Source organism: Bos indicus x Bos taurus, chromosome 8, assembly GCF_003369695.1.
Source record: "Bos indicus x Bos taurus breed Angus x Brahman F1 hybrid chromosome 8, Bos_hybrid_MaternalHap_v2.0, whole genome shotgun sequence".
NCBI lineage: Eukaryota > Metazoa > Chordata > Mammalia > Artiodactyla > Bovidae > Bos > Bos indicus x Bos taurus.
In genome coordinates, this window is record NC_040083.1 from 99011455 (window position 1) to 99025125 (window position 13671).

At 45.7% G+C, this 13671-nt stretch overlaps 1 protein-coding gene across 4 annotated transcripts in view; it reads right to left on the reverse strand.

Annotated features, from left to right (window-relative positions):
• PTPN3 (protein tyrosine phosphatase, non-receptor type 3) overlaps positions 1-13671 on the reverse strand; it is a 121479-nt gene that overhangs the window by 78920 nt on the left and 28888 nt on the right. For all 4 annotated transcript variants that reach the window (XM_027550475.1, XM_027550473.1, XM_027550472.1 and 1 more), the window contains one exon: positions 2070-2224. In XM_027550475.1, coding sequence (XP_027406276.1) covers positions 2070-2207 — 138 coding nt within the window. In that variant the 5' untranslated portion in view covers positions 2208-2224. Of the gene's footprint in view, positions 1-2069; positions 2225-13671 lie in introns of those variants that run through there.

The following is a 13671-nucleotide window of genomic DNA, read 5'->3' on the forward strand; positions in this document are numbered from 1 at the left end:
GGAAAGAAGAAAAATTAACTATTTGCACCCAAATGTTTTGTTGTGACATAGCAAAATAATCAAGCACAATGTTATATTCCATCCTTACTGATTTTTTTCCCTTCTATCTGTACCATCTGCCGTGTTCATTCCTCCAATCCTGTGTCCACCGTGATGTGGGAGGAAGGGACATTTTGTCAAAAAGCACGCTGGTGTATGTGTGTTCGCCAGCTCATTTGTTCACAAAACCATTTTATGATATTAAAAAAAAAAATCTTTTGAAATGGCTATTAGGGCTTCCAAAGTGGCGCAGTGGTAAAGAATCGCCTGCCAATGCAGGAGATGCAAGAGATATGGGTTCGATCCCTGGGTTGGGAAGATCTCCTGGAGGAGGGCATGGCAGCCCAACTCCAGTATTTTTGCCTGGAGAATCCCATGGACAGAGGAGCCTGGCAGGGGGTCGCAAAGTCAGACACAACCGAGCACGTGTGCATTAGAAGAAAAACCAAACAACCTATCACCTGTTATTTCTGGCCTCATCTCTGGCTCTCCTCCTCCTTGCTCATTACGCTCCAGACACACTGGCGTCCAGCCTGTTCCGTAACCGCACTAAGGGAACCCCGCCTCAGGGCCTTGGTCTGCTGCTGCTTCTACCTGGAATGTGCTTCCTCCAGAGAAGCACACGGTTCCTCCCTTACTTCCTTTAGGTCATCTCTGAAATGTCATCTTACAAGTGAGGTCTTCCCTAATCTGTAAAACGACAAATGACAACTCCACCCTTTGCCCTGCCCTGAACTCTCCACCCTTGTTATCCACAGTTTTCTTCTAAGTACATACTATCACCTGACTATCACCTGACTTATGGTTTCCTCCGTGTGGGCGGTAAGCTTTAAAAGGACCCAGACTTTGTTCTGTTCTGTTAACTGCTGTATTCTCTGTACCCAGACCAGGGCCTGGCACAGAGTAGGTACTCAGTAAACACGTGCTGAATAAACATTCACGTTCTTATCAGGAAGAAGATATACAGCTAAGGAATAGCTCCAGGACAATGTAAATTTTAACAGAAGGGCCAGGTCTAAGCTGAGCTGTCAGTTTATAGCAACCGTTAGAGACCTGTGGGGCCTTTAGAGAGCTCCCACCATGCGGTGACTTCATATACACCGCCCTCTTCTCTTGCCTGCTCAGGTCCACAGTGACCTGGGGTCAGCAGGAAGCAGACTCTTGGGGTGGGAGGCATTCCAGAAGGGACCAGTTTTTGTTACCCTTTAAATTCTTGTGGCCTCCTATCATCCCCCAATGGTTCTCCCATACCCTCTTTTCTCTTTCTGATGCCTTCCCTTGCACACTGAATTTTCCAGGCTGGGGCAGTTGCCGGCAGCCAGTCTGGGACTGGAGATGACCCCTTTAGGACTGGCCAGAGGATGGGAGAGACAGGCAAAGGTCACAAAAACCCAGGTGGTGAGTGGGGTGGGGTGAGGCGGCGGGGGCGGCTTCTGGTTAGGCATCACACTGCTGATGTAGGACTGGAGACCTCATTTCTGGCCCTGCTTCTGCTACAGGCTTGAGGTGGGAGAAGCCAGGCCATCCCCAAGCCCTGCCATCTGGGTAGCTAACCACCTCACTACCCTCCAGAGAGGACCCGCTATTTACCATCTGCACGTCTAATGAGCACCTGCTATGTGGCAGGCACAGTGAAAATGACACTATTACTATTCTACAGAGCTCAAAAGCTTGAAGAGCGACATGTAACCTGGTAGTTGTAACTACTATCCACGGAATGTGACATGGGCTCTAACAAAGCACACACAGGGCACCATTACTGGAGAGTCAGTTCAGGAAGTCAAAGGTGTCACAGAAGCAGTAACATCTAAGACGCACACGGTTTACAAATAAGAGAGGGAAAGACATGTCAGGTAGAGACAAGAATGTGGGCAAAGTTTTTATGGCTATTTCTAGTTCAAGCTCAACATGCAAGGTTGGAGACATCAAGCTTTTATTTTAAAATAATTCTCTTCATTTTATAAACCAAGAGATGAAAAACTATTTCTTAGGGGCATTTATTCAGAAAAAATTAAATCTGGAGAACTTACGTTAACTTTAAAGGTCTGTACCAAGCCATCTAAAAAGCGGACGCTACAGATGACTTCTGATCGCGTTTTTTCTTTGGGTAATTCTGAGGTGCGTATGTTATTAATTCTTCCACCCAACGCACGTAACCGGGAGGTCATAACTATCGCTGAATAACCTGTAACAGAAGACACGCCTGTTAGCTCTAACATGAAAATTACCATTTCCATTTGAATGTATCTCTCAGTCTATCCATCCCTCACCTGTCTGCCTTGATCCTCACAAAACCGTCTGAAGACCTCAGATAAATGTGAGTTGGATAACAAACCATGTTCCCTTTGAGTTTTGAGTTCTAAGCTGCTTTAGACAATATTTATTGCTCAACTATAACACATTCAGAGAATTACATGGCTTATTTGTGTCTTATTATCTCTCTAGTCTAAATCTTCTAATTCATATTTTCCATGCCTGTAATTGTTGATGTTTTACTACTTTATATATTTGTGTATTCTACCCCTAAGAATTTTTTTTTTTGCACCACAGAACTAAATGCGGTACAGAAATTATTTAAAATATGAAGACATTTATTGATCAATTAGACTACATTAAGAACATCTATTCATTAAGAGGCTATTTAAAAGAAAAGGCAACCCAGAGACAGCTGTAATAAATAACTACAAAGAATATACAAAGGGCTCCTACAAATCAAAAAGAGAAAAAACAAGTAGGTAAAAAATGGGAACATCAGTTGTCAAAGAAATGCAAAGTGAAACCGCAAAGCAGCAGTCCACACCCACCAGAACGGCTGCCAGGGAATCCGGCAAAACCAAGGGCCACAGCGAGGAGCAGCTGGAGCGCTTGGGCACCACGAGTGAGGACGGGAAACTAGTGCAGCTAATCTGGAAAAGCAGAGACGTTACTTTGCCAACAAAGGTTCGTCTAGTCAAGGCTATGGTTTTTCCAGTGGCCATGTATGGATGTGAGAGTTGGACTGTGAAGAAGGCTGAGCGCCGAACAACTGATGCTTTTGAACTGTGGTGTTGGAGAAGACTCTTGAGAGTCTCTTGGACTGCAAGGAGATTCAACCAGTCCATTCTGAAGGAGATCAGCCCTGGGATTTCTTTGGAAGGAATGATGCTGAAGCTGAAACTCCAGTACTTTGGCCACCTTACGCAAAGAGTTGACTCACTGGAAAAGACTCTGATGCTGGGAGGGACTGGGGCAAGAGGAGAAGGGGACGACAGAGGACAAGATGGTTGGATGGCATCACCAACTTGATGGACGTGAGTCTGAGTGAACTCCGGGAGTTGGTGATGGATAGGGAGGCCTGGCGTGCTGTGATTCATGGGGTTGCAAAGAGTCGACACGACTGAGTGACTGAACTGAACTAAACTGAACTGAATCTGGAAAACTGGCAGTATCTACTAGAGCTGAACATACGCATATTCTGTGAAATAATTCCACTCCTAGGCATATTTCCAAAAGAAAAGTATACACTTATCTGCTAAAAGACATGCATAAGACTTCATAATAGCTCCAAACTGTAAAAGACGGACTAGAATGGATAAACTGTAGTAGAGTCACACCATGCACAGACCACACAGCAAAGAACACAGATGAACTACTGTGATACACGGCAGGATTTCTTCCAGTGTTGTGTTGAGCAAGAGCAGCCAGACTCAGTAGATGACCTAGCATGGTTCAATTTACCCAAAGTTCAGCTCCAGGCAAAACTAATCGATAGAAGACAGGACAGCAGTTACCTCTGGGTGCAGTGACCAAGGGGGTGGACAGGGGTCTTCTAGGGTGTGTATAGTCTACTTCTTGATTGGGGTGCTAATGACACTGATGTACTCTGTAAAAATGCATCAAACATCATTATGATTTGTGCTTTTTTTTTGATGTATATTTCAACAGAGTTTACTTTTTGAGAACATGAATGAAGAGGGAATTAGAGAGCAGTTTGCAATCTGAGCATGGTATACTCAGGGAACAGTAAGGAAAGTGGCTTTACCAATGAATGCAATCGTGAAATGTTAGACTAACAAGACTAAAGCCATACGCAACCTAGGACACGGCCACTTCGTGCAGGCGCGAGGCATGCGCGTCCAGGCCAGCTCCTCGGCTTAGGACCAGAGGTGTAAATCTGACAAGACTGGGTAGAAAAGCAGATAAAGATGAAGGACTTAAAGAGCAATTTAACGTCCGTTTAAAAATCTATTTTCTGCAGACTTTCTCTGATGAGCCAGGCCTCTGCGTGTGCTATTGCTTCCGCCTGGGAAGCTCTTTCTGCTCCTCTTCGCCTTGTTAACTCCTACTCGGGCCTCAGTGCTTGGCATGAAGATCACCTCCTCAGGGAAGCCTTCCCTGGCATTCCTAATGACTCATATATTTGTTATAGGCTCCCTACACTGCTTATCATAACTTCACATTTATAAATGATGATGAACTTAATATCTGCTTCTGCCACCAGAAGCTGAGCTTCATGAGGGCAGGAACCAGGTCTGGTCTCGCTCACTGCATCTCCCAACACCTAGCTCTGGGAGCAGTTGATAAATATCTGAATGAATCAATGAACAAAATGAAAACTGAAGCCAAGATTATAGCCTGGAAAAAAAAAAAATAATAGAACAACCTAATAGAACCCAGAGGGATGGTATGGGGAGGGAGGAGGGGGGAGGGTTCAGGATGGCGAACACATGTATACCTGTGGCGGATTCATTTTGATATTTGGCAAAACTAATACAATTATGTAAAGTTTAAAAATAAAATAAAATAAATTAAAAAATTAAAAAAAAAAAAAACAACCTAATAGACAAACACGGGATGGTGGGAAGAGGCAGGAGAAAAGGATGGGGTGAGAGTGGAGGCTTCAATTAGAACACAGAGTGGACCCCAGGTCCACCCTGAACTGGGGTGCTGTCGGCCAGGGCCCTCACACTGCCACGCACACACAGCACCTGGGGGTCTGATGAAGATGCTTAGGTCTCCTTCATTGGCAAGTGGGTTCTTTACCACTTAGCACCACCCGGAAAGCCCAGAATAGGGATATTTTTTCATTAAAATGGCGAAAATGGTAAATTTTATGTTTTGTATGTTTTATCACTATTTTAAAAAACCTGTGCTCCATCACATATAAAGAGAGTGCCCTGATCTTAGGCAAGTCAGTTAACTGCTTTGGCCTCAGTTTCCTTATTAATGTGTCAGTTCAGTTCAGTTCAGTCGCTCAGTCGTTTCTGACTCTTTGCAACCCCATGAATCGCAGCATGCCAGGCCTCCCTGTCCATAACCAACTCCCGGAGTTCACTCAGACTCATGTACATCAAGTCAGTGATGCCATCCAGCCATCTCATCCTCTATCGTCCCCTTCTCCTCCTGTCCCCAATCCCTCCCAGCATCAGGGTCTTTTCAAATGAGTCAGCTCTTCACATCAGGTGGCCAAAGTATTGGAGTTTCAGCTTCAACATCAGTCCTTCCAATGAACACCAAGGACTGATCTCCTTCAGGATGGACTGGTTGGATCTCCTTGCAGTCCATGGGACTATTAAGATGCAGATAAGGATTTAAGCAGGTCTGGGCAGGGCCTGAGAACCTGCATTTCTCAGACGACTGGGTGATGCCAAAGCTGCAGGTTCAGGGCCCACACTTTGAAGGGCAGTCACGCACACTCAGAAAACCACACACGTATGTCAGGGCAGGGCCAGAGATCAAGATGTGGCAGTCGGAAGCAAGGAAAGAATGATGACAAAGCTGACGAGAGGCCTGAGGAGAGTCGAGTCTCAGGAACCAGAGCAGCACAGCTTAGCTGCAGGCAGCAATGACAAAGAAGAGATGAAAGCTGTGCAGAAGATACAGCAGGACAGAGAGTGTCCTTGGGTATTTCAGAAGCTAATCCTACTTCAGAAGCTCCAGGGAAACCTCCATTCTTTTGTAGATGGGGACAGGAAATCTCAAAAAGTCATCAAAAAAGATTCCTGGGACTGGCAATAGATGGGAACTTGTTGTCACTTACAAAATTCCACCCACCCCACCACCTCCACTGTGCCCTTTCCAAGGAAAATGTCATCAGAAGGGGTGTGTTTTCTGAGTAATACCAAAAGTTATCAAAAGACAACAAATGTGTTCCATAATGCCTTAACTGCCTTGAATTTCACATGTCAAATTTATTACTTAGTCCTTGTCAAAGAATTTCAGGTGGGTTATAAAAAAAATTTTTTTTTAAGATACAATACAACCATTTCCAGTATGGCTCTTGGTGGGAGGTGCACATCAGAGCTACCTGGAGAGCTTTCAGAAAATATGCCGTCCCTGCCCCACAGGTGATGACTCAGCATCTCGGGGTGTGGTGCAGAATGACATTCCTCTTGGGAAGCCCTCAGAGGGTCAGGCCCGCCTGGGCTAGAAGAGTGAGTTTTGGGGGGAACCTCAGAGTGTGTTTCAGATGGTCAGATTTAGAATACAGTCAACCCTCTGGATCCGAGGTTCCCTGGCCTCGGATCCAACCAGCCACTGATTAAAAATCTTCAGGAAAGCAAAAAATTCCAGAAAGTTGGGAAAAGCAAAACCTGAATTTGTCATGCATGAGATCACACCTAGTTACACAGCATTTATGTCATATTTGTAACTATTAACGCATTTACACTGCATTAGGCATTACAAGTCAGTGGTCCCCGACCTTTGGGGCACCAGTGACCAGTTTCGTGGAAGACAACTTTCCCATAGAAGGAGGGGGGATGGCTTTGGGATGATTCAGGCGCATTGTACTTATTGTACACTTTATTTCTATTATTATCACATTGTGATATATGAGGAAATAATTATACAACTCACCATAATGCAGACTCAGATAATCAGACATTAGATTCTCACAAGGGGCACACAGTCTAGATCCCTCGCATGCACAGATCAGTAGGGCTCGAGCTCCTCTGAGAACCTACCAGCACCGCTGACCTGACAGGAGGTGGAGCTCAGGGGTAATGAGGGCGGTGGGGAGCGGCTGTCATAATGGATGAAGCTTCGCTTGCTGACAGCTCGCTTTGTGCTCTGCAGCCCCGTCTCTAACAGGCCACAGACCATACCAACCATGACCTGGGGCTGGGGACCGCTGTTATAAGTAATCGAGAGATGATTTAAAGTACACTAAATCATGTCACAGGCTATATGCAAATACTATGCCACTGTATATAAGGGACTTGAGCATCCTCAGGTTTTCACATCCCAGTCTGAAACCAATTCGCTGCGGATACCAAAGGGACAACTGTACAGGTTCCACAAAATCTGAGCCATTCAGAGGCCACATGTGCGACACTCGGGGAGGTGCTCAGAGCAGCTAAAACTGAGAGCAAAGCACACCACGACCCTGGACAGGAAAAAACCAAACGTGATTTCAAACAGGAGCCTCCAAATCAAAGTGCCGTGGGCTGAGACGGCACGGCAGGTCTGATCTTCATACCGATTGCACCTTGGCAGCTGTGTCCGGCGCCAGTGTGTGTACGCCGGGGACTTAACTAACTTAACCAGGGTTAGTGGTGCTCCTGGCATGATCCCGCAGCCAGCTGCTGACAAACTCAAGCAGACTAGCTGCCCAGAAGAGATCTACTTTTTCCTCCTCACATGATCTCTGTTACATAATCAGGTTGGGGCCCAACATCATCATAATTCGGTGAAATTTCATGAAAGTTGCACAAACGTTCTCCCCATAATTATCACCAAAGCAAACCTTAATACGAACAAGCCTGATGTTGAATAACCACATAATTGAGCCATGTGGTGTTTTCCGATTGTCTTGAAATTACATCTTAAACAATCCGGTCAGGACAATGGATGCTGACTAACAGCCCTGTTTCCTGTACCGCGGCAATTGGGGAACTCAGGGTTTCTATGGCTTCCTTTATAAGCCTCCTAATTCTAAACAAAGCGACAACCCAACCAGGAACACACTGGCCTCTCCAACCACAGATGATTGCATCTGCAGCTGATGAATTTTACAACATGGAAGCCCAGCTGGTTCTTTGCATTAAGAGAAAAAAAAAAATGTCGTGCACAGGAATACTACAGGGTCTACTGTTGACTATAGTTTTTAACGAAGATTATACTTGCAAAACATTATAGAACGAGGCCACATCTCAGTACAATGAGATGGGGGGCTCCATACCCACCACGAGCCGTGGGATCACCACGCATTAAGTGCCTACACAGTGCGACACACACCAGACACTCAATAGCAGGCATTTTAGTAACAATCTGTTTTGTTCTGACTTATGATTTTAAATCTATGCTGTGAAAGCTGGTTTCAGACAAAAGTTGTTTGTGGTTGGAACTTGTTTGAAGAGCCTGTTTTGATGAAATGGCTTGGAAGTTGGTTATTAGGACTTTTAAAATCCAACTCTTAAAACCTGAAGTGGCAAGGACCATCATGTCACTGACACCATAGTAATGGCTTGGTGGCCGTCACCTGATGGACTGAATACCAGGAGGTTGACCAGCAACTCAAGAGTGTTTAACCTGAGCAAGGCTACTCTTTGCTGATCTAAATAGCTCTACAAAGCACTTGAGACACTTGCTCCTGCCACGCCCAGGCTACTGTTGGTTGCAGAGGTGTTAAAGCATGCACTAGCCTCAGGAAAAGAAGGGACATCTGTTCCTGCCTTGGCGAGGCTACTCCTCGTACACAGGCAGCGGTGCCAGCCAAGTAATGGTTCCTGGAATAATAACCTTTGGAGCAGTTCACCCAGCCTGGCAATGCTGGTGCCAACTGCCCATAAGCTACGTGCCCCAGCAGCGAGGAACCCAAACCGGCAGCTTTTGGTTCAAAAGATGATCTCTATGAGAATCACCTCCTAGAAAGGTCCATCTCAACTAAATTTGGACTTCTTTCAACTCCCTATTGCCTGGAACAGTAATGCAATCAATCTGTCATTGGTGTGGTGTATGTTCTTTCTTTCTTGGCTTATTAAGAGACACGATCCTAGTGAATGAACAATGCTGCCTGCCATATTAGTAAACAGAGGACATTGCCGCTACAGCCTCCTCTGAAGGTGAGCCCTGAGGGAACTCAGGGTGGAAACACACGGCCTGCCCGCTGCCAGGCCCTCGGCCCCTGCAGCCACCCTCATTGCTGGGGACGGAAAAGCCCAGGACGCTGGTCCTAGAGAGCTAGGGTGCATATCAGAGGAACGATTTCAATGAGCCCAGACTCTTGCAGCCTCTCACACACAGAAATGAGAGAAATTCCTTAATTTGAGACATCCGGTTTTCTCTAACGAACAGTAATCTTTTGATGTCCCAACTACTCGGTCACTACTAAAAGAAAAGAAAACAAAACCCTATATATCCTGGCTCTTCCCTTACCTCTTCAGACCCTCAGAGCCATCCGAGAGGCTGCCTCTCAGGCATGAAGTCCTCAGAAAGTGTGCCAAATAAAACGCATTTCTCAACTTTTAAGTTGTGCTTTTTTTTTCAGCTGACATCCTGCATGCTATTGGCTTGTTGCCGCTGCTGCTATGTCGCTTCAGTTGTGTCCAACTCTGTGCGACCCCATAGACGACAGGCTCCCCCGTCCCTGGAATTCTCCAGGCAAGAACACTGGAGTGGGTTGCCATTTCCTTCTCCAATGCATGAAAGTGAAAAGTGAAAGTGAAGTCGCTCAGTCGTGCCTGACTCTTAGCGACCCCACAGACTGCAGCCTACCAGGCTCCTCCATCCATGGGATTTTCCAGGCAAGAGTACTGGAGTGGGGTGCCATTGCCTTCTCCATATTGGCTTGTAAAATACTATAAATCATAATTCCCACAGCAAACCCAGGTTAAATCTCAGTCTCTGAGCATAACTGGCCCCAAACAAACAAAAGCAATGTTAAGCTTCTAATGCCATCAGATGCTGACTGCAGAGTCTGGATTCCGCAGGATAAACACAAATGCACTATTTCAAATACAGATACCCTAGTGCTCCCTGTAGTTGCAGATGGGATACACCTTTCAGCTGCTCTACCAACTCAATGGGCCTGGAAGCAGGAGTCCATTGCCCCGAGCACGTGGGACACCAGAGCCCTGGTGGTCAGAGTTGGGGAACAGGGCTTCTCTCACCTGCCCTGGAGCCTGAGACAGAAGCGATGCTGTTGCTTTATCTCCTGTGGGTCTACATGCTGATCTGGGGAAGTCTGTTCTTTTCACAAGCCAAGGAATCATGGACAGGATGAAGGGAGGAGAGGAGTCTTCTCCACTAAGTTAGAAAGCAACCCAACTCCATTTGGATCATTTTAAAAGGAGTGTTAAAGTTATGTCATACCCTTGTTTTTCAGAATAAGAACTACATCCCTAACTGAAAGAGTGCAAAAGTTTCAGTTAGGAAAAAAAGGTAGTGGTGCTGATTTGTAAGGCAATGGCACCCCACTCCAGTACTCTTGCCTGGAAAATCCCATGGGCAGAGGAGCCTGGTGGGCTGCAGTCCATGGGGTCGCTAAGAGTCAGACACAACTGAGCGACTTCACTTTCACTTTTCACTTTCATGCATTGGAGAAGGAAATGGTAACCCACTCCAGTGTTCTTGCCTGGAGAATCCCAGGGACGGGGGAGTCTGGTGGGCTGCTGGCTATGGGGTCGCACAGAGTTGGACATGACTGAAGCGACTTAGCAGCAGCAATTTGAGAGTAAAACACACAGACAACCACGGCTGGCTCCCTACATAATTGGCCGGACGTCCCCAAGTTTGACCTAGGCCAATGCCACCCCCTAGTGGCCACCAGAGGAATACACTTCACCTCTGAGCATGACTTGCCTCCCTCTTCCTCAAGGGAAACATGGACAGTTAGGCTCCTTTCTGGTTTACCATCCATGGCTCAGCTCGTTGTAAAAGTCTCCTAGAATATACAAGGCCTTCTCTGTCACCCAAGTCTCTCCCTTTCCCTCCTGAACTCAGGGGAGCTCTCTTCCCCTTTTTTTTTTCTTTTAGACTATTTACAAGCCTCGACAGATGTCTGATAGGCAGAAGAGGGACCTCTCTAGACGGAAAGGTAATAAACATTCATACACAATCAGCCATGCTAGACGGATGACTCAAATTGTGTGCTTCTCAAATACCAGTATTTAATGTATTTACGATAAATGTTTTGTTTCAGTGCTAATACCAATACTGCTTCTTCCTTTTCACAGTGAACACAGAAGCTGGGCTGCATTACCAGTTCACCCCGTAATGGAGCTTCTAGATCCACTCTGTTCTTAGCCTGTGCCTCAGCATTCCTTATGCTCCTCTGCAGTAAGTGGGGTATCCTGAAGAGAAAATTTACAAAATCTGTATGGGGATTTATCACTTATCAAGCACTAGATTCAGATCAAACTGCAAGAGTATATACTTAACTTGCTTAAAAAAAAAAAAAAAACGGTGATTAAAAGGAGACTCTTTAAGCAGAGACTTAAATAAAACAAGTGTACTTAAGAGTCATCTGGGCAGCTTGCTAAAACACAGATCCCTGGGTACAATCCATAGAAATTCTGGTTTTGCAAGGACTTCAGAAACTGCTTTTTAAAACTTGCACTTTTTTTTTTGAACTTTCAGAAAAGTTAGGCCTTCCCCGGTGGCTCAGTGGTCAAGAATCCACCTGCCAATGCAGGAGACCTGGGTTCAATCCCTGGGTGGGAAATATCCCCTGGAGAAGGAAATGGCAATCCACTCCAGTATTCTTGCCCAGGAAATCCCATGGACAGAGGAGCCTGGTGGGTTAGAGTCCATGGGGTCACAAAAGAGTCAGATGACTTAGTGACTAAGCAACAATAGAAAAGTTGCAAGAAAAATAGAACTCCTGTATTCCCCACTGGCCTGTATTCAACTTAACATTTTGCAGGACTTCCCTGGTGGTCCAATGGTTGAGTTTGCCTTGCAATGCAAGGGCTGGAGGTTCAATCCCTGACTGGGGAACCAAGATGCCACTATGCCACAGAGCAACCTAAGACCGTGCGCAACTAGAGAGTTTGTGTACTGCAACGAAAGATCCCGCGCGATGCAACAAAGATGCTGAGTGCCTCTGACTCAGTCAAATGAGCATCTTGCAAAAACTTAACATTAGGTGGACAGAAAACAGCAAAATTCTGTAAAGAAAATATCCCTCAATTAAAAAAAAAAAAAAAAAACCATTGTATAAGCCACAGACTGGTTCCAAATAGGAAAAGGAGTACATCAAGGCTGTATATTGTCACCCTGCTTATTTAATTTATATGCAGAGGACATCATGAGAAACACTGGGCTGGAGGAAGCACAAGCTGGAATCAAGACTGCCGGGACAAATATCAATAACCTCAGATATGCAGATGACACCACCCTGATGGCAGAAAGTGAAGAGGAACTAAAGAACCTCTTGATGAAGGTGAAAGAGGAGAGTGAAAAAGTTGGCTTAAAACTCAACATTCAGAAAACAAAGATCATGGCATCTGGTCCCATCACTTCATGGGAAATAGATGGGGAAACAGTGGAAACAGTGTCAGACTTGATTTTTCTGGGCTCCAAAATCACTGCAGATGGTGACTGCAGCCATGAAATTAAAAGACGCTTACTCCTTGGAAGGAAAGTTATGACCAACGTAGATAGCATATTCAAAAGCAGAGACATTACTTTGCCAACAAAGGTCTGTCTAGTCAAGGCCATGGTTTTTCCAGTGGTCATGTATGGATGTGAGAGTTGGACTGTGAAGAAGGCTGAGCACCGAACAACTGATGCTTTTGAACTGTGGTGTTGGAGAAGACTCTTGAGAGTCCCTTGGACTGCAAGGAGATCCAACCAGTCCATTCTGAAGGAGATCAGCCCTGGGATTTCTTTGGAAGGAATGATGCTAAAGCTGAAACTCCAGTACTTTGGCCACCTCATGCGAAGAGTTGACTCATTGGAAAAGACTCTGATGCTGGGAGGGATTGGGGGCAAGAGGAGAAGGGGACGACAGAGGATGAGATGGCTGGATGGCATCACTGACTCAATGGACGTGAGCCTGAGTGAAGTCCGGGAGTTGGTGATGGACAGGGAGGCCTGGCGTGTTGCGACTCATGAGGTCGCAAAGAGTCGGACACGACTGAGCGACTGAACTGAACTGAACTGAACTGACGGGGGATGGCCAGCTCTCATATCTCGAAGGTATAATATCTGCTGCCTGCTTAATAAACCCCGCCTGCTTGAATTATAAAAGCAACATTTTACCATGTACTCTTTCACACTCTCCCCTGCACATACACATACCCCTCATTCTCCTTATTAACACTGAACGCTTGGAAGCTATAGACATCATGTCTCTTTACCCCCATAGTTCAGTAAATACCTTCCGAGGACAAGGGTACTTCATAACCACCATAATCACACTAAGGAAATTTAACATCAATAAAGTATTTATAGTCCATACCAAAATTTCACAAATTGTTCTGGTGATACCCCTTTCTCTCCTCCTTATCCAGGGATGCTCCTAACCAGGACTTTGCCTTGCTTTAGCTGTAGGCAGAAGTTGCATTTGTAATAAGTGTCCCAAGGGCACACTGATGCAGGGGGCCTGAGCACCAAGGCCATGCAGAACTCTCAGCCAGGTATCACCTTTCAGTTCTGACCGACTGTGCCTACAGTCAGGGGCTTGTTTAGGTCAGCACTCCCTCCTTG